This window comes from Atractosteus spatula, chromosome 5, assembly GCF_055471065.1.
Source record: "Atractosteus spatula isolate fAtrSpa1 chromosome 5, fAtrSpa1.hap1, whole genome shotgun sequence".
Taxonomy (NCBI): Eukaryota; Metazoa; Chordata; class Actinopteri; order Semionotiformes; family Lepisosteidae; genus Atractosteus; species Atractosteus spatula.
The window spans coordinates 24,453,354-24,465,674 of NC_142710.1; the positions used below are offsets into that span (position 1 = coordinate 24,453,354).

The 12,321-nt window shown below is 37.0% G+C and overlaps 1 protein-coding gene across 2 annotated transcripts in view; it reads right to left on the bottom strand.

Annotated features, from left to right (window-relative positions):
* dock1 (dedicator of cytokinesis 1) overlaps positions 1-12,321 on the bottom strand; it is a 311,516-nt gene that overhangs the window by 267,617 nt on the left and 31,578 nt on the right. For both annotated transcript variants that reach the window (XM_088915927.1, XM_088915925.1), the window contains exons 7-14: positions 11,168-11,303; positions 9,387-9,544; positions 8,948-9,029; positions 8,126-8,261; positions 6,829-6,901; positions 4,781-4,860; positions 2,664-2,789; positions 1,991-2,115 (exon numbers count right to left, since the gene is read on the bottom strand). In XM_088915927.1, coding sequence (XP_088772053.1) covers positions 1,991-2,115; positions 2,664-2,789; positions 4,781-4,860; positions 6,829-6,901; positions 8,126-8,261; positions 8,948-9,029; positions 9,387-9,544; positions 11,168-11,303 — 916 coding nt within the window. The remainder of the gene's footprint in view (positions 1-1,990; positions 2,116-2,663; positions 2,790-4,780; positions 4,861-6,828; positions 6,902-8,125; positions 8,262-8,947; positions 9,030-9,386; positions 9,545-11,167; positions 11,304-12,321) is intronic.

Here is a 12,321-nt window from a genome sequence, read left to right on the forward strand (position 1 = left end):
TGCCATTATTCATCAAGAACAAGACGTATACCAGTGTGGCCCCATGCCAAGAACGAGAGGTGGAAGTGCTTCTTGTATTAAATGTCTAATGAAAACTAACAGCTTTAGTATTTTGCCTTGGCAATATCACACAAAAATGTTGAGTCTGTTCATTTTCAATCAACAGATTTCTTAGACCTGATTACCAGAAGATACAACAGATAAAAATGGATTAAGATAAGCTTATAAAGAAATGCTTTTTTGTAGTGGAAGACACACTCAGTAACAAAAAAATAGTGCAAGTTGGAACAAAATCCCTATGACCTGTTCCCACATCTGTGAATTACACATACACCGTACAGACAGTAAGAACGGTCAGGAAAAAAAATTATGGCTTCAATATAGAGCCCAACAACTAACTGAAATATCTACTTTGAGGGCCTCTTCTGTGTAAGTCCCAATGGTATTCATCTCATGAAGGAGATAATGTAGCAATTTAACATTAGACTCTCATCATAACAACAAGCAATTAAGACCAAGAGAGGGGTCATTGCACCAGGCCAAGGATTTATTATTTTTGAGATCAGTACAACACAGATGCGGACAAAGAGATGATGTATATGGCTGAAAAAGGAGTCTCATAATTAACTAATGGACTGGAGATAGAATTAACTAGAATTAAGTATGCAATTGCACTCACAGACAAAAATTCATGTATAAAAAGGCTGTACCCATTTAACTCACACCAGATTAATTCAAGGTAAGGGCTTTCAAAAGCTGGATCTTCCAGTAAGTTGCAGAACAGGACTTTGAATTAAATTAGCCAATTAATGACTGAACTGAAATGACTTTTAAATAACTGAAATAATTCATAAGATGGCTCTAGGAAAAACGTACAGTAGAAGACAGAAGGCTGAGTCTTGTTACCAACTAAATCTGCAAAGTCTGAGCTTCTATATTATACTGTAACAGAAGAATTCCTGTTACTGGAGAAAAGAGCTTCTGCACATAAGAGCTAAGACTCCAATAGTAAGGATAGTAGGGCAACTCTTAAAAAGATCCAAAGCCTTACAATTTAAGTTTAAACTCAAACATGTGAATGACAAAAAGATTATTCAGTGTTTCACTTTTTTGTTACTTCACTACAAACAACCATTCTCCAATTGTTAGATCCTCCATGACGTAATAGGGAGAAGTACACAGTTCCTTAGTACATGTACAAGCAGATTCAAACTGATGTATTCCAAGTCCTTTGCTATTAACCCCCCCCCCCCCCCCCCAACCCCTCTGGGGTAACAGAGTCAATACATCAATCTGCAACCCAATCCTTTCCCAAACAATAAACCAGACAAAACCAAAAAAACAGGAAAAATAAACAAATGTTATCTCAGAGAAACACACTAGACCAGATTCTGTCTTCTCAGCTGTCTTCTCCTTCTCTAAAAGAGATTTTACACACAGCCAACACACCCATGCTCATCAACCCACAGATCAGTCATTGGTGTGCAAAATGGAAACTGAGGGTCATGAGGGTTCACCTATCCCTCTCACCTGCAGGTCATGTACTGTACCTACCAAATACAGGTCATGTATTTAAAAGCAGCAAATCAAACAAAAATTCAGTATTAATTTGCATCTCTCTATTTTAGCCTATTCAAACCAACACAAACGCTAACTGTATTATAAATACATATTTAAAATGTATATAAAACTATTTGAAATATATGTACTGCTCCAGACTTATTGCATTCAACAATAAACAAAATGCAAATGTGTGGGTTGTGTTGACAACATAACCAATATGTTTATTAAAGCTTAAAGCTCTGACCTTGATTGTCAAGAATCAAAGGACCAAAAAGACAAGAGTGACTGCCTCAGGCACTGCAACTCAAGTGGCATCAGAGGAATTTGGAGAAACACTGCTGCACTATGATTATCAATGTTGGGAACTGTAGAACTTCACAGAAAGATAAAATAAAAATGGGGAAATAAGGGTAAAGAATCTCAGTACCTCCAGTCTCTTGCCATCTTCGTCATATACTGACATGGTTACTTCTACATTTTTAGGTGTCGTCTTGCTTCCTTTATCAAAATCCCCCTGGGCCAGTGTTACATAGATGTCATTCCTAACATCACCTTAGGGGGAAGAAGAAAAAGACCACAGGATTAGGCCACTGAGCGTTCTGTAAAAAAACTGTTTTTCCTAAAGCTACTGTACCAAAGTTACTGCCAGAACGCATTTCATTACCTTACCAGGGATTCCTGAGATAACATAATGAATATATGACAAACGTGTTCGCCTTACGCCTTACAAGAGCAGGTGGAAGAAGTGCTCTGATTGGATTACAGCACGTAACAGAATTAAAAAACAGAATTAAAAGCTTAAGCCTCTTTATGACAGACTGCGTTTCAGAAATTACTCGGAAGAAGTAAGGAGAAATAACATCCATTACAGCCACAATGTCAAGAGAAAAGGTCAAGGCAATTAAAAGAATTTGCTGACTCTACATGAGCAAACAGCAATCCATCCAGGGGACACTTAAGACAACTCAAACTGGGGTCTGAGGTTCAGGAACTCCGAATACTAAGTGCATTAAGTCATTTCTTTGTCATCTATGCCTACTGACACTCTTGTCTATTTGCAAAAACCTTAAAGTGCCACAGTTTAACAAATCATAACCTACCAGGCATTATAATCTCAGGAAAGCCCATTTTTCGTGCCACAGCCGTAGATCGATCAACGAGATGCGGGAAGTCTTTACGGATCTGATGTATATCTCCAGGAAGCAGTTTCAATGTCACCCACAGACCTGAAAAGAGAATAAACAATGTTACAAACACACAAAGCAGAATTCCCAAATTTACAACTTAATTTTAAGACTCCTTACATTTCCATACATACCATTTTAGCACTCAAATAAATTGATTAAAATATTTATATTTAATGAATATATCAAAAATAGGAAGTTACTGTTTGATTGGTGGAATATAGGCCCTTTTAACAAATATAATTTCACAACTTACAGTAAATGCAACATTAATACTTCAGACAGACTACTGTGCTAACATTATTTCATTGTATATCCATGTTATGTATCTGTCATGTTTCAGTGAGCAGACACATACATGAATCTGTGCTATACCTGAACTTAACATGGGTACAATTTTGCAACTTTTGACACATAATGATTGTTATACACAGAGATTAATTGCTCCAATATTTAAAGCAGGTATATTAAAGTGACAATCCATAACAAGGAAAGCTCCAGTTCACAGTAACTACTTCTCAAATACACATGACTGTTCCTTTAGAAAACTGGTATATTGCAAACATTTTACTGCTTGAATTTTAGCATACTCTTGCTCAGATATTCTGTACTTCTGTTTAAAATACATGGTTACACTTGCAGTCTAAATACCATATATTGTCTTATCCCCTACCATCATACTGCGATACAAAAGGGCAAAAATCTCTCATTAGCAAAAATGAAGAATGCACACGTTTTACAGCAATAAACATTCATATATAGTCAGCAAAATTGCATTTAAAACAATTATAAAAAATGCAAACCTACAGTTAAAACAATGAGATGGCACAAAAACTAATGCAGCTTTTGAAGGGTAAAAAATCTCAGTGAGGGTAGGAAGAAATCAATTCAAATCATTGATAAACCTAATCCTGAAATGAAAGATCACAAAGGGAATTTCTCTTGGAGGTCTGTTAATTCATCTTCACAGTTAAGGAACTTCATGTCCTATGATTGTGCTGAAGCTGACCTTTCCTTTAATGAGGCCTCAAGGAACAGAAATCATGAGGTGCGGACTGCAGTGTGTAAAACACTGAACACAATCTGGATTGGTATCAAAAATACTGTTCAGCTCAGTTCACTGCATGACCACTGCTGGCCTTTGAAAAGCTACTGGTAAAATCCTTTCCTACCCTCTGCTTCCATTTCAAATTAACAGACTTACTGTATCCACCACAAATTAAAATCAAGGCATTTCCACTTGTACAAACCAATTACAAATGGCGAAACCCCTTCCTTTAAAGCAGCTTAAGACTGTACTTGGAAAGTACAGCTTAAGACTACATTTAACCTAAAATGGTATCTAAAAAAGGAAGCCTGTTATACTCAGGCATTCTGGGTGGCTTTTGCATATTAGATGTAAAAAAAAAAAACAAAGTTGAAAATTCAAGGGATAACTCTATGAAGGTGAGAGTTAAGTTTTTAAACAAAACCCCACTTCTCTTATTTTACTTAAAAAGGAAATGCCTTTGCTAAATCGATGCACACTTACTGTCACGGAATGACAATGCAAAGCCAGAATTTTAGAATGTGAAGGGTTCTACACCAGTGCCATCGCCATCCGCCATAAAATAAAAAATGGGATCATCTACTATTCTTTATTGCAAATGCAGAGCTTTTTAGATTTAAAGATTTAGCTACTTTAAAGCTTAAATAAGATTTTGTGGGCTATCACAAAACTAACCTGTTTCTATAAGAATGTGTTGTCCAACTTTTTGAAACCCATTTGCAAGTACAATCTTGTACTCTCCATCAGGGGAAAATTTAAAATACTAAGCATGTTGTGCAATCTAAATTAAATTATACATTTCTATATACACATTTCTATCCAGCAGTGGCTTCCTAGCACTCCATATAATTCAGTGCACTTCATTACTTGGGGGAAATGGGACAGTCTTAGCTAGACTTTTAAACCACAGATGTGCCTTCACAACACAGAAAACAAGGATCTTTTTTTTTTAAATTCTGTGCTCCAGCCAGAACAAAACCCTTACCTTGGCCCTTGTGATTGACTTCTTTGGCAGCGATCACTTTGTTGATGACTGTCTGAAGGAAGTCGTTCTCTCCCGCCACCCTGGGTGAAAAACGGGATGATATGTTCAGCTGCTTGTGTCGAATGGCGTCATCCAATGCTAGCCTGGAGTATGCACATGAGGGCAACACCACAGGAAGAAGGAAAAAAAGAGGGGAGCACAGAACACCGGAAGGGTACAGCAAATGAGGGGTGGGGAAGGGACACACACACACACCAAACGTTGATGCCAATATCATGACACAGAAAGCCATTGTTAGCCAAAAGCGAGACAAAAGAAACAGGATGGGTAACAAGAGAGACACACAGGAAGACCATTATTTAGGAAACTGTGACGCTGCTCTCGCAGTACAAAAGCAAAACCTGAAAATGTTTTGTTTCCTTTCATGGTCCCCAAACTAAAAAGACAAGCAAGCTCTGAGAGAACATCCCCTCCCCCAGCCTGGCCTCCTTCACTGCTGGCAGCACAAAATCTGCATGGCTTAATAGATGCACTTCATACTAAACACACATGGGGCCACAGTGGCAGTGTTTGTGAAAGAAAAAAAATAGCATGCAGGTATTTGTTTTGCAATACATCAATGATTCTAATCATCATCTAAAGAAAAAGAAACTGAAGATGATGCAGCCTGGTAGGATTTAAAATATGCTAACTGCAATGAACTCTGATTTATATGGGATGGGCAGTGAGACTCCAAAGAAATGAAAAGAAGAACCTGTGGCTTTATATGGCATTATTGTGAAAAATAATCAGGACTCCAGGGGATTGCACACTTCACTTGAAAGCACAAAAACTACTATGAAGATTCTGAAAATTATAAATTTCATGCCTTCTATAGTTAAGATTTAACTACACATTTGTGTACAGCCCCAAATGATACAGTACATTGTTATGAGGTAAGATAAAGAGGAGAGTATTGTTCTTTATAATCTTTGGGGATTTTGTTCCAAAATTGAAGCAAATAAGAAGTGGACTGAATTATGAGACAACAAAATAGCCTGACTAAATCAAATTATAATCTGTACCTTCTGCTGCCTAACAGACATCTTGCTATTTAAAGTACACAGTATCATATCAATCTTAAAGAGCAGACCAGACTTCCAAGAACACAGGACTGTTGGCAACACTGCAGAGATCGTCAATTACTACTGACATGAGGGGGCCAGCACCTCATATCAAAAAAGGCATTTCCATATAAAAACAAATCATTAGCATGCCAAGTATAGAGTGAATTTTATAAGTTATTATTGCAAACGCCCCTTTAAAAAGGGTTCCCCCTAAGGTTTATATACAGGTTTGACTATTTTTAAGATACAAATAGCAATTACAATGATTTGCAAAGCTTTAAGGATCTCTGCCGTGCATATTAAATGAATTACAATTAAGTCCGCTCCACAAGCACATTTTTTAAATTAATTTATTAAACAACCATTTGTCTTATTCTTAAACCCCATCTACTGCAGATCTCTTTATCTTCTACATCTTCGGGGGTTACCAGAAATATAACATTCTTCAGGAAGAGGATTCAATTATTTGCACAAGATATGCACATCACTTAAAAAAAGAACTGAATAATCAGCAAACTAAAGTTCATGAATATTGAATATCTTTAATCACAGCATGCATTCATAGAATAAAATTGAACTCACATTTTTTAAAAAGTGAAGTACAGTAAACTGACCTAAAGAGAGGCCAGACAATTGCATTTTTATTTAAATCTGTTTTAATTTAGTACCAAATATTGGATCCATGCTAAGCTATTTAAGGAGTAATTGTGTGTTAAATACAGTGTTGTCTCACTCAGTTTTGGGCATTCTTAAGGCTGACTTCTATTTTAGCCTATTAAAGACTACAGCAGTAAAAACAAACCACATAAACATCCTGTCACTATCCAGACCACAAATTTCTAAAACAAAACTTTAATTACAAATATTTCTGGATTTCCACAATGTTTCTTCAAATGATTTTCTGACTCCCAATGCTATTTTACTTGTCACTCAAATACTTACGGCTGGAAAGGAATGAAGTGCTGCTTGTCCTCATCATCCACTTTGCCAGTTATTATGTCAGTGACATCCATTACTGGAACACAGGAAGCTGTTGTTAATACACTGTGCCCGGCCTGCCTGCCCAAACAACCTAAAATGAAGTTGTTCCCTTTCTTTTATTACTTCAACACAACACAGAAATACAAAGCACACAGAAGTGCCCACTCATTACCATAAATGCTTAGACGCCCTTTTAATATCACAAAACAGTATTTTCCATCAACATTCAAGAAGGTGGTGACCAGCAACCACACATAAGGAATTGTGCATTTGCAAAAAAAAAGTGTACAGTAGAGACAAAGGTAAAAGAATTACTCCTTGGTTTTCCATGCCTGACCCACATAGATGCCTCTGTAGAGGATAAGAAAGACAGAAAAAAGAGCCTCTAAAACTGACTTCAAAAACACGTTTGATGTTTATACTGATGGCTCAGTCTCTTTTCATTTTTCCTCTGGATAGCTTTCTATCTATCCTCTGCAATATCAGCAGTTATCACACAGTTTTAATCACTAGGGCTAAGGAGTGATATTGTGTGCTTTTGTCTTTTCTGTTTATGAAGCAAATCATCAAGCACACTGTATTAATCAGCACTTTTTTGCTGCCCAAGAAGAAAATATGAGTCCACTGAAATAATTTACTGGTCATGCCATTTCTTCATGGACCAAACCAAGAGATCTAGATGCTTTGCAAATTGTACATTGGTTGCAAACAATATATACTGTAACTGAATGAGAACCATTATATGCAGAATAATCAAAAGAGGGCTGTAACTCTAAACAAGAACATCAAGAACAGTGGACTTTGTCAATGAGTTCAAGAAAATCCTTTGAGGACATCTTAGTGAAAATTCCCTCTATTCTTCTCTCTCTACCTTACAATTGTGAATGATTCAATCTGAATTATTCATTTTCCTAGCTTTAACATTTTATTTTCTGTTTCTTTTCCCAATTCTTGCCTTTGCTGAATTAATGAGGTAGTCTCTGGAGGTGATCAACTCATTGTCTGACAGCGCACGTCATTTTCCAGGACAGTGAACAAGTTTGTATTTCAAACTTCATACTGTATACATTTATAGTAATGTATACAGTATGTATATTTATAGTATAACCAGTCCCATACTGAAAATTAAAATATCAACGAGTAAACAGCTGATCTTCTAAGATGTTTTATCTCATTCTTTGGAATAAATATTGCTTTTACAGTATTTATTGTACTGGGTGTGAGTAAGGGGCCAGGGTAGTTACAACGAATAAATTACCTGCTACTCCGAAAGGCCTGCGGAGACCAGAGGTCAGTTTTTTGGTATTATTGTCTCGCAGCTCCATGCGTCCTACCCTAACTATCTGACAAACAAAGCTGATTCTCTCTCTCTTCAGGTCCTTGCTTCCAAGATCCTATACATAAAATAAAATAACACAATAATTATAAAAGATATAATTGCACATTGCTTCACTGCAAATTGGAACAACATGCATTCTCTGGTAATTGCAGATTCCTCTCCTGAAGGCTCCAAGAATGTTTTACGAAAGTGATGTGCTTCTAAAGTAATTGGCTACAGCCCGGCTTACCTTCCCATTTACTGGGCAAAAGTAGACATCACCTTGGAATAAAATGTGTCTGATTTTAGCTCCTTGTCAAGCATGAGCGGCCTATTAAGCTAGGGACCTTCTACAGTTGAAAAGATTGACATTTCTGATTGAGCATTTCCAGAAAAAGCCAACTTTTGTAATGATTTTCTGCAATTTGCACACACAATGCTTAATACTCCAGCTTTAATTCTGACCAATGGTTCATTTCTTACTGAGATTCCCACCAGGGACTCTTCGGCTCTTGCTAACAATCATGTAACCCATCTCTCCTACAGGTCTCTTAGCAGCCATTAGCGAGGAATGACCTTTAGTAAACAGCCCTGGGGTTTAATTTAAGCTCTACATCTCCAAAACTGAACAGCTCTTCTTAACAGACATAGCCAAATTACCCTCCCTTTAACTTCTCTGGCAGCATGTAAATAGCCAAGCCCAGGAAGACGTGAATGGCATCTGAGGGTTCTTTCCAACAAAGAAAAGAAAGAGACACTCACTGTGAAAACAGACCGCAGGTTGTGGAGCTGATCGATATCTTTTACTAATCCTGAGCTCGACCATCTCACTAGATAGTTTTCACTACAAGAAAATTAAAAACAGCAAATTAGCATCTCTATGATCACTAAAATGAACAACTTAAATCTCACTGGATTTGACAAAATCCATACACATTTTATTGCATGCAATCTGACTTTTAATTTGAATATTGCACTTGTCCTGTGAGAGACCAGATAAAACGCACGGATAGGTTACGATTCGTGTTTATTATCTAACGGGTACACAGTAAAGGAAAAAAACATTCTCTACAGAAAAACAGGCTAAGCAATATAGATAATACTTTATCTGTGAAAGACATCCATGAAACCAATCATTACAACCACAGCTGCAGAGACTGTTAATAAGGAGAGCATCCCATTGGGAAAAGAAACAACATACCTGATGAACCTGAACTCCACAGGGTCATATAAGGACATAAGAACTTCAGCATCCTCACCAATCTTGCACACCACATTTTTCAGGGTAACAAACAGGGCAAAGGAAGGAGTTGAGGCAAATTTGGCTTGTCTGTTTAAATCAATATTTTGCTTCTGGGACTGCAATAGAAAAGACAAAAAAATTCACCTCTGAAAATGTGATTGGTTCATTCACAGATTTTACAACGGGGCAGCTAGAGCCAGTCATATCAATCAAGATTTAATGCCATTTTCTCCAGTTCATCCACAGGACAGTACTTCACCTGATCTGCTGCTATATATATATACAGTATATGCAGTATAATGTGAAGATAAAAACTTTAAAATTTAGCATTGTCAAGTCTCTCAACATGAGACTATGTAGCTAAAGGTTATGAGATAATCCTGGACACACAGTGATTTTAATCTGAAGTGTTTCATGAGAAGGAAATAAAAGTTCTGAACTGCTACAGGTGGTGTTTAGCATGTAGCAACACTTCCTCTATATAATTTGCAGACATGGCTGTCCTACAGGGAACTGCACAGAGGGTTTGCTCAGCTGTGAACACTTTGGAATTCTTCTTGAAAAGATATTGTTTTGCCAATTTGTTTTTCCACCATATACAACACACCTTGCCCCAAGCCCTCTTCCATAATTTTTAATATAATTGCGCTGAAAAATGCCACTTGCCCTTGCCAACAGACACTGCAGTTCATTTCTGGAACATGACTATATAAAACCATATTTGGCAAACACACCTGAACATATGCAAGTCTGCAAACAAAATAATGCATCTAAAAGTACATTTTATTTTTGTAATTTTGATTTCTTGAGATCCAATAAAAATGTAATGGCAGGGAGACAGCTGTATAATTGTACTTCAATATCACTGCACCTACTGAAATATGTAGTTCTACATTTATTGCTTTTATTACATTTATCTAAATGGACATATTCATGCAGGCACAGATGGATATTACAAGACCTGAGAACTGGCGGGCCTAGAAAGCAGTAGATTTCCTTCCTGTAATGTAATGTAAGGCTTCTAGAATTACTCCGCAACTACGAGCACATAATATATGTCTCAGACCCTATAATCCTATTAAGCACAACTAGGATGATTCTCTATTTGCATACATAAGCTGATTTAGAGAACTACTAACTTCAGACTTCTTACCACTGCTGTTCTTCAGAGCAGCAGACACCTTGAATAAAATCCTCTTCAAGTTCCATAGTAGCCTGCATCTACAAAATGTATGCAGCCCCCAACCCTGCTTCTGGGTACCCTTCTTTATCCATCACTCTCTAGAAACAACTACACTTCATCAGCCTGCCAAGGGCAAAGACTCAAGCTCAAGCAGGAAGAAAAAAAAAACTAGATCTGGAGTGTCTACTGTAGAGAAAAGAGATGCTAATACACAACAATTATCCCATGCTAGAGTTCTACCAGCAGGAGTCTCTTCCAGAGTAATACAGCAACTGCCCACAAGAAGAAACAATGAGGAGAGGTTAACTATATTAAAGTTTTCAAACTGCCCAATCATCCATGGATGGAAGGGATTCAAAAGACTATAGTGTTTTTCTTAACACAAAAGTATGAGAAGTTTACATTTTATTTTTGGAACGCAATGTTGCAAAACCAAATCTGGTACAGCACTTAAAAAAACACCTAAATCACCTCACAGCTACTGTTTTGCAGATCATTAAACCTTCAGGATCACTTGTAATTTTTAATGTGGAGATGTATTTTTTTCATACAGTACCTTTTCTTCCTGGATTCTCTGTTCAATCTGTTTGGAAGCAGCTTCGTGAGCTCTGAACAGGCTGATGGTGCTTGTCTGATCTGGATCTAGAATGTTGCCGTCTTTATCTCTCACCACAAGGTCCAGATCCAGGTATCTGATCAAGAAATAGAAACAATTTCAACAAATGAACAAGATGTTGCCATGAGCATATTCTATTGGCCTGTAAATAAGGAAACACATAGGAAGGATTCTCATAACATGAAAAAAATGTTTTAAAAATACCTAAACTCTTGAATTGACTAAAAGACTGTCATGAATTGAGTAAAAAGAACCTCAGGGAACATCCCAAATGGGAATGGTTGAATTTTGCAAATTCTTTTTCACTGTTTGGCTTCAAATGTTAAAAATAAAATATAACTATTCTGTAGCACAAATGTGTTGTTTTTTTTTGTTGTTGTTGTTGTTGCTGTCTTTTATGCATAAGCACCAAACTGGTCACTGTCAAGGTATCATAAAAAATTAAAGAAATCAGGCATAAGAGACATCACTTAGTTTTACTGCAAGGATATTTAGGATTAAGTGACAGACTATTGCAAATTAAAAGAGGTCTTTAGATGACAGTAGTACCAGTCACAGAAGCTACAGGCAGGTAGAAGCAATGTTAAGATTGCTTAACAATGTTGGAGTGTCAGACGCTATGCTTGTGGGCGGCTTTTAGGTATGGGCGTAATGGGAAGCTCTATCAGAAGGAGGGTAGCACACAGCCCTAATTTATGGGTACCAAGATTATACCAGCTTTCTCCACCAAACTTGTGAGTTATGAAAACAGAAGGGAGAACCGTGCAGCACTGGCTCTGTCTTTTAATGAGTTTCTACTTTTCCTTTTCCAATCATGGACACTTCTAAGATGCTTTTTTTCCCCAAACAATGATCAATAAGACTGGCACATTCTGGCACTATCAGACTCTCAAGATTAAAACTACCTTTGCTAGTTTTCATGCAACAATTAAAATGTTTGGTCTCCTTCAGCTCAAAAAGCAGCCGCAGTGATGCATACATTCCAGACTGTTTATTTAGCTTCCTTTGAAGAAGATCCCATGAGGCAGAATACCAGAACTCCTTTAAAAAATGAAGCATATTAAAAGCGCAAATCTATATGAAGTTGACAGTAG